Source organism: Musca autumnalis, unplaced genomic scaffold, assembly GCF_047663935.1.
Source record: "Musca autumnalis isolate F117 unplaced genomic scaffold, ASM4766393v1 scaffold_1, whole genome shotgun sequence".
Classification (NCBI taxonomy): domain Eukaryota; kingdom Metazoa; phylum Arthropoda; class Insecta; order Diptera; family Muscidae; genus Musca; species Musca autumnalis.
Genome location: NW_027411644.1, coordinates 1,735,454 through 1,752,798, shown reverse-complemented (window position 1 = coordinate 1,752,798; position 17,345 = coordinate 1,735,454). Strand labels below are relative to the sequence as shown.

General features: G+C 35.3%; 1 protein-coding gene across 1 annotated transcript; it reads left to right on the top strand.

Annotated features, from left to right (window-relative positions):
* Positions 1 to 13,926: 13,926 nt before the first annotated feature.
* Positions 13,927 to 16,403, top strand: Ttc26 (tetratricopeptide repeat domain 26). Its single transcript, XM_073991168.1, has 6 exons — positions 13,927 to 14,308; positions 14,372 to 14,916; positions 14,987 to 15,434; positions 15,493 to 15,825; positions 15,890 to 16,017; positions 16,082 to 16,403. The coding sequence occupies exons 1-6, from the start codon at positions 14,306 to 14,308 to the stop codon at positions 16,278 to 16,280; spliced, it is 1,656 nt and encodes a 551-aa protein (XP_073847269.1). The 5' UTR covers positions 13,927 to 14,305; the 3' UTR covers positions 16,281 to 16,403.
* The last annotated feature ends 942 nt before the right edge of the window (positions 16,404 to 17,345 follow it).

Here is a 17,345-nt window from a genome sequence, read left to right as displayed (position 1 = left end):
GATGCAAACCAGGTCGGTGTAGGTGACCAAATAACGGAGATATCGCAATAGTCGGTAATACATCCCATTTTTCAATTTTTTGGAAATCACGCTACAGGTCGCAATTTTGATCGGATCATCACGAAATTTCGCGGGTTAATGGAGGTCTCTCAGAGGAAGAAACCTATTGATTTTGGTGATGGTCGGATAATATTTAGGGGTCGGAATGGGCAAAAAACTTATATCTCAGCTTCTATAAGGGGTATACCAAAAGCAAAACCTGACAATGAATGTAGAAAATATCACCTTTACAATGATGTAACGTAGGTGGTCAAACAACGAAGATATATCAATAGTCGCTAATAGAACGCAACTTTCATTTTTGCGATTTTAATAATAATGACGAATATCACAAGTTTGGTTTGGGACCATCTAAAAGCAAAGCCTGACTAAGAAAGTAGAAAATCCCATCCTTAAAATTATGCAAAGTAGGTTGGCGTATGTGGTCAAATAATAGAGATATCGCAATAGTCGGTAATACATCCCTTTTTTCCACTTTTTCTGCAATCACACTACATGTCCTATCTCATAGAGATAGGAGCATATTGATGTTGGTGATGTCGATAGTAGTCAAATATAAAATTAAATATTAATTATTTTGGTTTAGTTCGCCTTAAGTCATTTGGTATAAAAGCCAGATAGGTGAAAATTGTGTATCTCCCTAAAAGAAATATTTTCGTGTGAAAAGATTATGCACAGAGGTAGTGGTGTAGGGTATCACATAGTCGGCCCCGTACCGACTATAGCCTTTTTTCACTTGTTTTATTTATAGTAACTTGCAGATCCCGAATAATTAGCGAGGCAAAAAAAATATAATTGATGATTTAAGAAAAGGTAACATAAAATAAGGGCCAGCAACGCGGACCCGGTCGGCTAGTACTATATAAAAGGTATACAAAGTTGCCATTAAAAAAACAAAACGACGGGCCAGCATCTCGGACCTGGGTCTGCTAGTATAAAATATAAAATAGATTTTGTTCGGAAAGTCGATTTTTGATTTCGCCCGCGGACGTAGATGTTTGAATTATTTCACGTGACTAAACCCGTTTTTACATCGACACTCTTCCACCTGTTATCAGGAGCACGACATGAGGCTGCAATTGAATTGGTGAATCATCAATGAATATCCAGGAATTAACAAGTCTGAACAACCCCACGCTATAGCAAATACATTTAAATCCATGATTTTTATGGTAGAAGTATTCATCTTCAGTATGGAGGAGAGTGTAAAGTCATTAAAATAAACTGATAAGATTGTTATTGTGTCCCCCAAAGCTCTAACAGACAATTCAAACGATAACAACAGAACTTAAAGTGGAATCTCATTTGCCGTGTTATTATTTTCACATTATTTGCCGTGCAGCCATGCAGAATCACACCGAATATGTAACACCCACACACAAATAAATAACAAAACGTAGATGAATCAAAATTTCTTTGCATACTAATAAGGCTTATTTTTATAGCATTGAATGTTACATTCGTCTCAGCCACATACCGTCCCTACAACTTTTTACTAAGGTTTTCTTTCGTAGAAATTTCAATCTCACAGGCTTAACTTGGTGTCATTTTTACCGCTGTCTCAAATGGAACGCACATAGAAGAACGCACTATAAAGAATACAGGGGAATTACTTTAATAACAAAAAAGACTTTCTTTCATCTTACCAAGGGACATCTATGTCAAATCGAGTAGGCTAAAGTTTATATGTGTCATTGTGGAATAGCTCGTGGCGCTACAAAATGGAACTCGCAAGAAATAACTAAACGAGTACCAAGCCTAAGTATCCCGCAATAAATGAAACTGAAAAGAAATTAAATTCTTTAATTTACAGTTTACACAAGTTTTCACATAAAAATTCTACACGGGCTATAATTTAAATATTATTCCCTGTGTATTTGTCGTTGGAAGTGATGATAAGATGCCCATTTTCTGCTGAACCTGTACGCCGCCACATCATGCATTTCCATTCTAACCACCCACCCTCTTGCTCACTGTTTGGGCAAGAGAGAGGGTGGTTTGAACCAACAGCCGTCATATGGTGGAACAACTTGTTGGAGGGTTGTCAGTAGGAAATAAAAAACTTTCTGTTTTTCTTTTTGTTTCTAAACTCATATTATTGTTACGTTATTTTTAATACATCTCCCATGGATGCTTAACAAATACAACAACCAAAATAATAAACAGTAAGAAAAGCTGTCATAATTTCATTTTCCATGGCAGGAATAAATAAAAACAAATGGCAATGTGAGAAGGCAGCAAATTAAAGAACCATGAAACCATATTCAGAGTTTAAAGTTAAAGCAAATGACCCTTGTCCCCCAAAGAAGGCTTTCCAATGTTGTCTGCTACAGCTTCGTTGCGTCTTGACACCCTCAAACAAAGGGACTTATAAATTTGAATACCTTTAAATTATAATGGAATGTGATAAAAAGGACCGTAGGAGGCCCATCTTCAAATTTAACCGAACAACAACACGACTACAATGAGATGAGGAGATTGCCAGAGACTTTTTTGTTTTTCAGTACAAAAAGAGAATGTTTCGTTGGGATCTACAGCCAGTCCATTTGGTTGTTTGCTAGCCATCCATCCATTCATCCCGTCTGTAGCGCTAATTCATGCCGATGTGTACTAGGGTTATGACTTTTTTACAACCTCATATCCCTGTATCATAGCGTGATGAGTTTTACCATAAGATTACATAAAATCTTAATTATAAGGTGATTCGGTGAAAAAACCTCACGCACAAAATGATTTTAAAATTTGAATTTATCAAAATTATGGACAATTTTTTGAAGTCACTGAAAACAGATATACAATTGAAAATAAACTTTAGAGCCACATGAGATAATTAAAATTACATAAAATGTATTTCTCACTATTTCTCTTCAATTCTGAGAATCGTAAAAATGTAATTAATATAATTTTTTTAATTTATAATTTTTTAACAAAAAACAAAAAATTTTAAATGTTTTCAAAGTGAATTTGTTCGCGACTTTTTTAATATTTGAATGAAATAAACGTTATTATAGTTATTAGTAGGCTTATATTTATTCATTCGTGCAACAAAAAATAATTTGTTTAAAATTTTTTTTTTTCATTTCATATATTTTTTCAAAAAATTATTTTTTTAAAATCGATTTGTGCGTGAACTTTTTTTATATTTCAATGGAATAAACGATAGCATAGTGATTAATAGGCAAAAGTTCATTCATCCCTGCTACAGGAAATCATTTTTGAGGAAAAATGTCAAAAAGTCATAACCCTAATGTGTACACTCAACGTAGCAGCAAAAGTTTGCCATAAAAAATAATGGCAAAATTTGTTGCGGTTTATGAGTTTTTATTATAATTTCCTTTAGACGCAACTCCACAGGCGGTCCACTTAAGACCGGGATTATGCGGTGAAAATGATGTTCACAACTTTTCCATGCCATGCTATTCATCTCGCTAAGCTTAGCCGTACTTGAAATGAGTAAAATGTCCTTTGCGATGGCCAGCAGCCAGAGTGCTACAAAAAGCTGTAGAATGTGGAGCATAAGCATACACACCGCCCGCCCATATGTTTAGCAAATGTTTGTTTAAGCAAGAACTTTGCCAACATTATTTTCACTTTTTTAAATCCAAAATGAAGGTCAGCTATGTGCAAGTGTAACAATTTGGGTTGGTAATTCGCTATGGTTCCCCGTGACCAGAGAATAGGTATATATTGTATGCGTACATATGTATGTACATATATACATACATTACATCATTATAATAAGCGTAAAAATTCGATATCAAATTAGATTAAATTATACACGTTTTACCAAAGTTATTCAAAATTATCAGAAGGGGTCATGCATTTAAATATTATTAAATCGAAATATCAAAGGCTGTAGTGATTATGCCCGGCTGATGTCTTCTCTTGCAGTCAAAATATATTCTTTCAATCTATCTTCTGCTTATAAAAGAGTTGAGTAATAATGACTGTTAGAAAACACTAGTCTATAAAATGAAAAAAGTTGACTTTTTCATCCGATTTTTTGTGTTTCTTATTGAAATTCGTGAGTTATTTTCAAATCCGGAAGCAGTTTTAAGTTCAAGGACTTATTTAACGATTTTTACCCAATTTTTCGTTATCCGTGGCCATCAAAAATATCTCGAAGAAATAAAGCGATTTTGAGATGTGTGTCCGTCCGTCCATCCGTATGTCCATTAAAAATTGTAATCAAACTCCAGGCCGCAATTATGGACCAATGGTCATGAAGGTCGGATTCCGATCAGAATAGAAACGACCAGTTTATTTGATGATCGTAAAATATTTAGGGAGTAAAAAGGACCAAAAACAAAATTTTTATCCGATTTTGTAGGTCGCAGCGATAGTCTGAACGGCCTGAATTTTTAAATAAAGTTTGAGTTTATGACAAAGAAGAAGCTAGGCAATTTAACATGCTGATTGTGTGAAAATAGGTACAATTTTTAGTGTAATGACTATATCCTGATTCCTGAAAGGCCCATTTCGCCCACGTGAGATATATTTGGAAGACGTTATATTGACTTTTCCATTGATGTCAATTATGTTGTAGACCATAGAGACCAATATTGTTAATTGTGTGTAGTGTAACCATAATAAACCGAATTTTTGAACGATGTAAGTTTCTTGGTCAAGGAAGATGCCATTAATTTGGATTTTTTTTACTTTATTCCGCATGGATAGGGCTTCTACGATAAGGCTTTGCTACTGGCGTTTCCTTTTTCTGGAAGTGTCCACATACTCAATGTTTCTGTTTGGTTATCATTTATGAGCGTTCTAAAACTATTTAAGTTTATAGAATCCAAAATTTCCAATGATACCGCCCGTTATAACTTCGACACATCAGTATCCATTAATCTGATATGGACCCAATCATTACGATCATATGATTTTCAAGACCCAGACTTCTGACTTTTGCTTATAAATGACACAACTGCACTCTAAACGTTGAATTTTTTAATAATTACAACTGAAATGTGAAGAAATTTCCATTACTTTTGAAGTTTTTGATCCTTGGGCCCATGTCCACGATTATCCCGTACGACTCCCCACTCCCCCGAAGAAGTACGTATGACTGACATCAGTTTCAAAATTTTATTCACTTTTAATCTTCCCAAAACAAATACAAACGATTTGAATCATAAAAAAAAAACAAAACAACATCCCATACGGGACAAGGGAGATTTCTCTCATATCAATGAGTGCACCCCGATTCATATTTAGCTCAATGATATGGGACCTACTGTTTATAGCCGAGTCCGAACGGCGTGTTTTAAGACACCACTCAAGGCTGAAATACTCAGGAAATGTCGCCAACATTACTGAGGGGTATTTTGCCACCGTTAGAAATTTTTGATGTAGCCTGGCCGGGGAATCGAACCCATGACCTTCTGCGTGCAAAGCGGGCGTGCATACCATTGCACCACGGTGGCACCATACAACAAATAATATTTTACAAAATATTGACTTTTTGCATCGGAGTTGGTTCAGTTGCATATAGTTATGTTATTATCGGGTTGATAAAACATTTATCTGTTCCTTTTCAAATAAAACTCTTTACTTCTTCAAAACACTTAAATATATTTCATTTATTAAGTTTAATATTTCACATCAGAATTCAAATACAAATTTCAATGGATTAAAATAAAAACGGTATGAACTTATCAAGATCTGGATTACGACTCGAACTCTTCAGCTAATTACATTTTCTTATATTATCAATTAGAACTTCAAAATATCTCTTTAAACAATGACTTAAACTAATAACTATTTACATCAATAAAAATGGGAGCTAAAGTGGGAGACAATTGGGGAGTAAGAGAGATTATATTAAACGAGAGCATAGACTAATAAATTCATAGACATTTATTTGCTCTCAGCATTTATCTTCGAAATTTTCGAAAATTGGTAGATGGCGTTAGTAGGTGTTAGTAGTTTTATTTAAAGTTACTATATATTTTAAACTAATTATTCTGATAAAAGACAAAATATGGATAATCTTTGGCCAGATCTACATCCTCATATAAACAAATCCAAAAAAAGTTTGCAATTTAACCCAAAAAATTGTGTGAAAAGATCAGGTACTGTGCATACCGGCGACATCTACAAAAAAGAAGCACACTACAACTCTCTTCGTCTATGAATTTATTAGTCTATGACGAGAGTCTATTTTAGAAAGTGAGTGAGAGAGAGAGAGTAATTTAAATCAGGTCATAGCATAGACTAATAAATTCATAGACGAAGAGAGTTGTAGTGTGCTTCTTTTTTGTAGATGTCGCCGGTATGCACAGTACCTGATCTTTTCACACAATTTTTTGGGTTAAATTGCAAACTTTTTTTGGATTTGTTTATATGAGGATGTAGATCTGGCCAAAGATTATCCATATTTTGTCTTTTATCAGAATAATTAGTTTAAAATATATAGTAACTTTAAATAAAACTACTAACACCTACTAACGCCATCTACCAATTTTCGAAAATTTCGAAGATAAATGCTGAGAGCAAATAAATGTCTATGAATTTATTAGTCTATGGTCATAGACCAGTGTTCACCAGCGAGCAGTGTTGCCGTTTTGGGCATTTCGGCCCAAATTTGGGCCGAATAAAAAATAATATTTAATTTTGGGCCTATGGGCGGCCCAAATCCATTTTGGGCCGTTTTCATGCTAATAATTTTAAACAATATTTTTTAAAATATCAAATATTAGTCTTTGGGATATTATTTATTACATGCTTACTTTTACTATTGGATGGATTTGAAAACGTAAAATAAAGCAATTTGGTGGCATTAAAAATATAATTTTCACATTAAAACTTAATGCCAAGAAGGTCCTCCTAGTAGTTTAATAATCACTTTTAACTTTTAGTTACCCGGGTTTTGAAATATATTTCCCATGCGACTTACGTATTTGGTAAAGATTCATGCATTGTGTTCATAAATAAAAAAAAGTTCATAATAATTTGGTGGCAACGGAATCATTCCAAGCTAGATGTTCAAACAGATAGTTCAGGTTTATCCTATTTATATCCGAGTGTCAACTCAAATTGTCTTTTTTTCAGCGTACGTAAAATTACCTTAAATAACATTTCCAATCGTTTCGTTTCGTATTTTCTATAGGAACAATACAAAACGAAACATAACCCACGCTGGCGTAGTTCCCTTTTTAGTTTCGTTTTGTTTACATTCGTGAAATAAAGTACTCAACTCCACAAGGGCAGATAGAAAACTAAATAGTACTAAACACATGTGAATAAATCAAAAACGTTTGGTGGTTGATAAAATATTCACTGTCGTATGTTGATGTTAGTTTATAGGGTTGTTAAGCAATCACATGTGTGTGCCTGAGTGTGTCATTGACCATAACGCACGGCAAACGTTTCCCAAAAAGTTTGTGGTTTTGTTTTGGTTATGAGAATGAAACGATTCAGAGAAGCTGAAAAGTTTCTGTATTTGTGTGATTGGTACGGGAATCGTTTTGTTTGTTTACGTTCATTGCTTTTTTTATAAAAAAAAACCAGTAAGGAAAGGATCACAGTCGGACGGGGCCGACTATATGATACCCTACACCACTGTGAATATGTAAAATATAGGAGATATATATCAATTTGAAATGATTTCTATATTTTCTTATTACTAGAGAAAATTCCGTCACACATTCCAAATTTCATCAAAATTGGACAAATCGGACGAAAATATACATAGGAGCTATATCCAAATCTGAACCGATTTCGATATATGTTGGTACACTAATTTCTGGACCAAATTCAGTCACACATTCCAAATTTCATCAAAATTGGACGTAAATAGAGTGTTTGTCAAATCGGCCGAAAATATATATGGGAGCTATATCCAAATCTGAACCGATTTCAATGTAGTTTGGCACATTCATTTTAAGACCGAATTCAGGTACACATTCAAAATTTCATCAAAATCGGACGTAAATAGCGTGTTTGGTGCAGGAAACACGTCAAATCGGACGAAAATATATATGGGAGCTATATCCAAATCTGAACCGATTTCGATATAATTTGCAACATTTATTTATAGACCTCATTCCATCATAAATTCCAAATTTCATCAAAATTGGACAGATATAGCGTGTTTGGTGCATCAAATACCTCAAATCGGACGAAAATCTAAACCGATTTTCACCAAAAGCAATAACGTTCTTCCGACGGATAAAAAAATGATCTGGCCCAATTTTCAGCCAAACCGGACAACAAATGCGACCTGTACGTTGCGAAAGGACGGACGGACATGCATAAATCGATTCAGAAGGAACTATGGGTCTATCACTTACCACAGTGTGGTGTAGGGTATAATAAATAAAAAAAAAAATAAAAAGGAGCATCAATATATTGACATTGACTACAAAAATAAATCGTACCAGCACGAAACTTCATAAATATTTGTAGGCACAAAAGCAGACAATTACATTTATACAAATTTATTTATGAAAATGAAAAGTTTGAAATAAAATTTGCTGTTTTGGAGTTTTATATTAAATTACTAGATCAAAATAATAAGAGAATAGACTATAAAAGTGACCCAAATACCCCCTTTATTACAACTCTTCTTTTGTTATAGTTTGGATTTTGTGTGCAGATTTATAGCGTTTCGGCTAACTTAAAGTTGAAAGTAATGATTAAAATTGAAGGAGGGCCTTCTTTGTATTAACGTTTAGTGTGAAAATTACACTTTTAATGCATCGTTTTCAAATCCATCCAATAGTAAAAGAAAGGATGTACTAATGTACTAATGTACCCTTTAACTACTTAATACAATAACTCCATATAAGGTAACCTGAATCGAAGTTTTGCCTGTTATGAACCAGGTATTACATTTTCCCAGATTTGTAGAATGTTACCCCGATTTAATAGTAACAGATTGGAATTTGCTACGACTCGGTGAAACTATACTTTCTTTCATCTCAAAGCCCACATCTTATAATACCTTTGGAATTTTTGTTGTTCAAAAATAGTGCATATTCTTGAGGTAAATGACTATCTGCGAAACCATCTTTTTATAAAAGCGTTTTGCGGTGCCAACGATTTTTGTAAGCGTTTTAGGAACCTAATAAAACAGAATTAAAAAAAAAATATTTTTAAAAAAATGTTGAGCTGTCAAAGTCAAAATTTCGATTCTAACGAAAGAAATTGACTGTTTTTGTCAAAAAATTGGTAAAAATAATTTTTTTAATATGTCTCGCTTAAAGGCAAGCTTTTTATGTATTGAATAAGCTCACATGAATAATATAATAAGGTCCTATGAAGATCGGTCAATTCGTTTTAGAGCTATCGTTGGCACCGACTTCAAAAACGCCGTTTCGAGAAACCCGCACTTAAAGTTTATATGCTACATTCAAATCACAATAAATTGTTGCCTTCCAATCATTATATCTCAGACAATTTTTTGCGACATACTACCTTTACGTAAAAATAGACAATATTTTTTTCGATTTTTCTAATAGTAATAAAAGGTATCTATGAGAAATATATATTTTTGTTTTAATTTTTAATTTTGGGCCGTTTTAGGTCGTTTTGGGCCGTTTTTAGGAAAATTTCGGGCCGAAAAAAATTTTTCGAACGGCAACACTGCCAGCGAGCCCGTACTGAGAGCACCTGAGCATACATTACCGTGTGTTTTGGATTGAAAGTTACGATAATTTGTTCTCAGTAGCAGCTCGCTGGTGAACACTGTCATAGACTAATAAATTCATAGACGAAGAGAGTTGTAGTGTGCTTCTTTTTTGTAGATGTCGCCGGTATGCACAGTACCTGATCTTTTCACACAATTTTTTGGGTTAAATTGCAAACTTTTTTTGGATTTGTTTATATGAGGATGTAGATCTGGCCAAAGATTATCCATATTTTGTCTTTTATCAGAATAATTAGTTTAAAATATATAGTAACTTTAAATAAAACTACTAACACCTACTAACGCCATCTACCAATTTTCGAAAATTTCGAAGATAAATGCTGAGAGCAAATAAATGTCTATGAATTTATTAGTCTATGATCAGGTGTTGATATTAGAGAGTAAAGAAAGGAAAGGAAAGGTAAGGAGATAATTATAATATTGAGAGAGAAATATGAGTGATAGTGGTGGAAAAGGGTATTAAGGTGGGTAGACGAATGTGACTATATGTTTTGACCATTAAATATTAAGGAGTGTTATGTATTTTCATATTTTTTCATAATTTTTTTGTATAACGTGTCAAAACTTGTTATACCCTCAGCCTTTAAGCTGAGTACACATTGCCAGTTTTGAATGACAGCTTTGTTGGTGCTTGCTAGTGTGGCCGTTCATGTTTGTCATTCATCATGCAACCACAAAATGTTTCGTGGTTGCTTGACGGTTGGACAGTTATCGATAACTGCGAAATATCGACATTCAAAACTGACAATGTGTACTGCTCTTTAGGCTAAGGAGGGTATATACACTTTGATACGATGAAAATGTGCCTCATCGAAATAATTGTTTTAGACTCCAAGTCTGTTTGGACGAAATGTGTTTCAGACAATTTGGAGTCGATCTAGCCATGTCCGTCCGTCTGTCTGTCTGTCCTGCTGGCTGGAGCGCACGATAACTCTCGAACGGATGAACCGATTCGGTTCAAATTTTGGCTTTAGTAATATTTTGCCCAAACATAGTTTAAGTTCGAAGATGAGCTACATCGGTCCACTCCTTCCTGTACCTCCCCCACAAAAGTTCGAAAATGTTCGGAAAGTTTGTGCGCACGATAACTCTTGAAGGGAGTTACCGATTTGGTCCATGCTTTGTCTAGCGTAAACTTTCTACCAGAGTAATATGAGGTTCCAATATGGTCTCAATAGGTCCACTCCTTCGGGTACCTCCCACACAAAATTTCGGAAAAGTTCAGTTTAAGGCCATCTCTCGAATCGCCTTTATTTTTGTTTTAGCAACTTGTATTCACTGCCCTCCATACTACGGTACAAGTTTCATCAGGGGCAAGTCCATACTTCCTGAGAAAATAGCATGAAAGTTGCAAAAAACCCCTATGACACCGTGTGAGGTGGTTGGAGCGCAAGATAACTCTCGAACGGATCTGCCGAATCGGTCCAAAATATGGCCTTAGCAATATTTTGTTCAAACATAGTTTAAGTTTGAAGATAAGCAATATCGGTCCACTCCTTCAGGTACCTCCCCCACAAAAGTTCAAAAATGTTCGGAAAAATTGTTCGCACGGTAACTCTTGAAGGGAGTGGCCGAATTGGTCTATACTTTACACATCCTAATATATCTACCACATATAGATCAGGTTCAAATATGGACTATGCTTGTCCACTCCATCCGGTACCTCCCTCACAAAATTTCGGATAAGTTCACTTTAAGACCTAATATCGACTAACTTTGATTTTTGTTGAAGCAACTTGCATTCGCTGCCTCAATTACGATATTAAAAGTTTTTTTAGGGGCAAGTCCATACTTCTTGAGCAAACAGCCTGCAGAGTGTAAAAACCCCCTATGGAACCATATGTTGTGGCTGGAGATCCACTTCCATAACGGTCAATGTCGATCCATTCCTTTTAGTATCTCCCCCGCAAAACTTTTAATCTTTAATCCTAATCAACATTTTTGTCGGTTCAAACGTCCAAATTTTTTAAAACCCCCTAAATACATACGTATTTTGGGAAAAAATTGTTTCAATATACACAGGCTGAAGGTATATCTCTGTCGGCAAAGCCGACTGATACTTTTTTACTTGTTTTTTTTTTCATATATTTGAAGCAAGGAACTATAAATAATTGCAAAAAAAAAACTTAATTTTGCTTGCAAAAAATATTTTAAATAAAATTTCCTACAACGTACAATTTTGTTGCAAATGTATTGGCCACCGATTTCACGTATTTGCTGCACCAAAAACGCTATGTATGTCCGATTTCAATGAAATTTGGAATGTGTGACTAAATTCGGTCTAGAAATAAATGTGTCAAATTATATCGAAATCGGTTCAGATGTATCCCATATCGGCCGATTTCACGTATTTGCTGATATATACATTTTTGGATCCGTTACAATTTTTTTAAAATGTAATATTTTGTGTCCAGCTGTTCTTTGTTATGTACAGAGAGCTTTCAACAAGTTGTTTCTGCACAACAACAATATTGACTGATCCTTGAGAATGGGGAGTGCAAAACAAAAGCAACAACGGAATATTATTAAAAATTGTAGTCTTATCGGTTTTAATTAGCTTTACTTTTGACTTGTTAGTGTCATTTATTTTACAATTAACATTTTTTTATATAAGGGAAAAATTTTGATTTGAGGGTATTGTGATATTTTTCCCAGACCAGAGGAAGAGTGGTGGGAGATGGCAACCCTGTTACGATAGCAAATGCAAATTTTTCCAAAAATGACACTAAAGCTGGGTACACATTGTTAGTATTGAATGACAGTTTTGCGGTTGCTAGCTTGTGTGGCCGTTCATTTTTGTCATTCATCATGCAACCCCAAATTAATTTGTGGTAACTGGACGGTTATCGATAATTGCGAAAAATCGACATTCAAAACTGACAATGTGTACTGCACTTAACATGTCCCAAAACAACAAATTTAAATCAAAAGTACGGCTAATTAAAACCGATAACACTACAATTTTTAATAATATTCCGTTGTTTTATTTTGTTTTGCACTCCCCATTCTTTGTGTGGGAGGTACCCGAAGGAGTGGACCAATTGGGTTCATATTGGAACCTCATCTATGTCTGGTAGAAATTTCACGATGTGCAACATATAGACCGAATCGGTTACTCCCTTCAAGAGTTATCGTGCCACAGATTTTCCGAACAGTTTCGAACTTTTGTGGGGGAAGTACCGGACGGTGTGGACCGATATAACCCATCTTCGAACTTAAACTAAGTTTGGACACAATATTACGAAAGGCAAATTTTAGACCGAATCGGTTCATCCGTTCGAAAGTTATCGTGCGCTCCAGCCAGCCAGACAGACAGAAAGACGGACGGACATGGCTAAATCAACTCCAAATTGTCTGAAACACATTTCGTCCAAACATACTTGGGGCCTAAACCATTATTTCGATGAGGCACATTTTGCCCGAATGAAAGTGTATATACCCTCGTTAGCATAAATGTTGAGGGTATACAAAATTGGCGAAATTTCTTCGAGACCATGAAATGAAAATAAAGAACATAAATTTATTCGGTAATAATTACGGCAAGATGAATTTCAATCTCAAGGGAAAGGAATTTCATATAATGGTACAAAAATGCAATTAAACACCGAGGTGGCAACATAATGGTGTGAGGCTGATTGATTTTCCTGGTAGGGTATTTATCCAAGATATCACAATACAAATGCTGGGCCACATTTCCAATACAAAAACATATTGGACAACACAATGTTGTTACAAACAGAAGAAAAAAATCTTTTTATATGGATTTTTCAGCGGAATAACGGGACAAAACATGCATCCCAATTTGCCAAGGATTGATTTCAGGACAATATAATGAAGATACTTGACTCGCCTAGACAGTAATCGACATGAATCCAGTGAACCTTTGCGGACATTTAAAACAGTGCATTGGCACCAAACATTAATAATATAAACTTCCAAAATTACATCCAAATTATCCTTAACAATTGAATATACAAATGTTAAGTAAATGTACCATATTATATCGAAATCAGTTCAGATTCATATCTATTTCCCATATATATTTTACATATTCACTCACAGTGGTATAGGGTATCATATAGTCGCCCCGCCCGACTATGATTCTTTCCTTACTGGTTTTCTATTTCTGTTCCTTTTTAATTCTTTAGAGTCATTATGTTCCAAAAATGTATTAAACCGTTAACAAAAGATAAACATATAACAATTTTTATACGAGGTGGGTCTATCAGCTGTACATATTTACATTAGGCTTATGACTTTTTGACCTTTTTCTCGAAAATGATTACCTGTTGTGAAAATGAGTGAGTGGCGACCAGCTAATTGAGACACTAAATTAATTTTAATATGTACTCAATTTCAAAGATTTTAAGATTTTTATTAAATTATTCATAACCTCTCATAACAAGTTGACCAAACTGATATTCTGCTTAAAAAAAACAACATACCAATCAAATAAAGTTGCTCACAATAAATCCGTTGCTATGTAACCACCAAATGTGTTGCTAAGTTACCGGAATATTGAAGGAACGAGCAATGCCTTATGAAGCCTTGAATACAGTCCGACTAGTTGAAAAGATAGTATACAAATAAAATATGGTATGTATTGAAGTATTTTTATGATAGCCCAACAAGAATTTCCTCAACGGGTTTTAATTCCAGATATTATCACGGGGCAAAACAGACTCGGCGAATTCACGTCACATACCGAGTGCTAAAAGCACAAAGAAATCACCACCGTCATTAGAGGACTTCGTAATAAAAAGAGATTATACAGGAGCGAAAGCCTTCTTGGAATTTGCCCGAGATTCCGAGGAGGAAGAAAAACATGTTTCCATTGACCAATGGATTGCGTTTTGCCACTTCCACTTGGGCGACTATCAAAAAGCTTTGGAGGTGTACAAACACATAAATGATGTAGAGTCTCCGACGGAAGAAATCAATTTGAATGTGGCTGTGTGCATGTTCTATTTGGGCATGTACGATGAGGCCCAGAAGTTAATAGAACAAATTCCAAATACACCGCTTAAGTTGCGTCTGATGTTACATTTGGCTCACAAGTTCCACAACGAGGAACAGATAATGCAGATGCACGAGTCACTGCGTGACCAGGTGGAAGACCAACTAAGTGTGGCATCATTGCACTATTTGAGGGCCCACTATCAGGAGGCAATAGACATCTACAAGAGGCTATTGCTGGACAACAAGTAAGTTTTGCTACATGTTTCAAATGTATGGAATAGTTGATTAAGAATAATCCACTTATGTACCGTGCAGAGAATATTCCGCTGTGAATGTATATTTGGCTCTGTGTTTCTATAAGCTAGACTACTATGACATGTCACAGGAGGTGCTGGATGTTTATCTGAGCAAATATCCCGATAGCACTATTGCCACCAACTTAAAGGCCTGCAATCGTTTCCGTTTGTTCAACGGACGTGTTGCCGAACAAGAGATCAAAAACATCGTTGACAATGGGACATTTGGAGCGGATCTTATACGGCACAATCTAGTTGTGTTTCGGAACGGCGAGGGTGCACTGCAAGTTTTCCCCGCTCTACTCAATATTGTACCAGAAGCACGCTTAAATTTGGCCATATTCTATTTGAAGAGCGGCGATGTTCAGGAAGCACATTCACTAATGAAGGAGGTCCAACCAAGTGTCCCCCATGAGTATATCTTGAAGGGAGTGGTGCATGCGGCATTAGGTCAGCAATTGGGTTCGGTAAGTTAATTTATCTCCAGAATGTGTATTTGTAATAGAGTACCTCATATCACTGTAGAAGGAGCACATAAAGACGGCCCAACAAAATCTCCACTTGGTTGGCAGTTCTGCAACCGAGTGTGACACAATACCCGGAAGACAAAGTATGGCATCGGCGTTCTTTCTATACGGTCAATTCGAAGAGGTACTTGTTTATATGAATTCGATCAGAAGTTATTTCGTCAACGACGACACCTTCAATTACAACTACGCCCAGGCAAAGTGCGCTACTGGTTACTACAAGGAAGCCGAAGAACTGTTATTGCAGATAACGGATACAGATATCAAGAATCAGCACACATATTGCATGATACTGGCCAAATGTCATATTCACGCCGGAAGACCAGAGTTGGTAAGTATCAAGAAGCAACACCTGGACAATCATTTGTATTTAATTCTCTGTTATATTCCTATAGGCATGGAATATCTTTATAACACGAGATACAAATACCGAAGCATTTCTGCTGCTGCAACTTATTGCCAATGAATGCTATAAATGCGAAGAGTTCTGGGTGTCGGCCAAAGCTTTCGATATGTTGGAAAAGTATAAACTTTTTCTACAAGTCAAGGAATAAACTTCCACTCACCATTTTGTTTTTCTTCCTCAGGCTTGATCCCAGTCCAGAGAATTGGGAGGGCAAACGAGGCGCTTGTGCTGGTGTCCTATATGTGTTGGCGACCAAAGCTGAAAAAGGAAGACCGCTCAATGGCATAACTGACGTTATAGGCCTCCTCAGAGATTCATCTAATAGTCAAGCCGAGGCCATGATCAAAACAATACGCAAACACATGTCAGCTTTTAAGTAGGACTACTTCAACACTGTGCCACAGCAGAGAGGAGGTGTGTTTTTGACAGGTCATGTTTAACAACCACTTGAATAAATATTTGCATTGCTCTCGAATAAAAACAGATAATGTGGCTATACAAAATATGTATTTTATTTTACATTTACTCCCTGATTCACCACAGCTCCGAATGTCAGCTGGAGAGGATGTCAAGCAAGTGTTGTTCAGATTTGTCATCATTATTTGTTGAATAAATCGATAAACAAATATGGAAATCACAAATAAAAACACACTTTGAAGGTGTTGTCTGTCAGTCAGCAACAGGCCAAACAATCTAATGATGACGAACAGTTAGCAGTGTAAACCATTTAAACATAGTATATACATATAAACATACATATATAATATACGTTTTTCCTTTTATGGGTGTTTTTGTAGAAAATGAAAGCAGAGAAAGGTGTGTGTATTTGTTAAAGCGGAGCCAACAATAAAGGTTCCGCTAACGTCAAAGAAAGCACGAGATGGAATGAAAAAAAACTAAAAATTTGTTGGTCTTCTCGCGAATACGACAATGTTCGGAATAGTAGTGAATAATAGTGAATAGTGAATCCAACTCAAATATGTATACGAGCTTCGCAATGAGCTGATATGTTATTATAGCCATCAGTCGGTCTTTGCAGAGTTTCCATAAGAGCAAATTTTATCCTTAAATTTAATGCTGCTAGATGGGGTCATATTAAAAAATTAATTTCTGCATAAGCCAGCTCTATTGTACATGTTTCGGCGTTATAACCGATAACAAATCTCAAATATTTTTTAAAGCACATCGTTAAACCGACTTGTTGCAATAAGGAAAATTTTTACTAGCGATAGAGACAATAAATAGCAGATATTCGAACTTTTATATTCCGTCTCTCTTTGTTATACATATTAATTAAGGTGATGACTTTTAGACTTTTTTTCACATAAATTATTTCCTGCGGCACGAATGAGTGAGATTTTTATTTATCCCATCTAAATACCGAATAAATTACACACAAACTTCTTTGAAACTACACCTTTTTCATATGTAATTCGAAACATTCC

Excerpts from the sequence above, each read along its gene's own strand:
- Ttc26 (XM_073991168.1), top strand. Across the intron at positions 14,917-14,986 it reads AGGCTATTGCTGGACAACAA|AGAATATTCCGCTGTGAATG; the intron begins GTAAGTTTTGCT and ends TGTACCGTGCAG. Across the intron at positions 16,018-16,081 it reads GCTTTCGATATGTTGGAAAA|GCTTGATCCCAGTCCAGAGA; the intron begins GTATAAACTTTT and ends TTTCTTCCTCAG.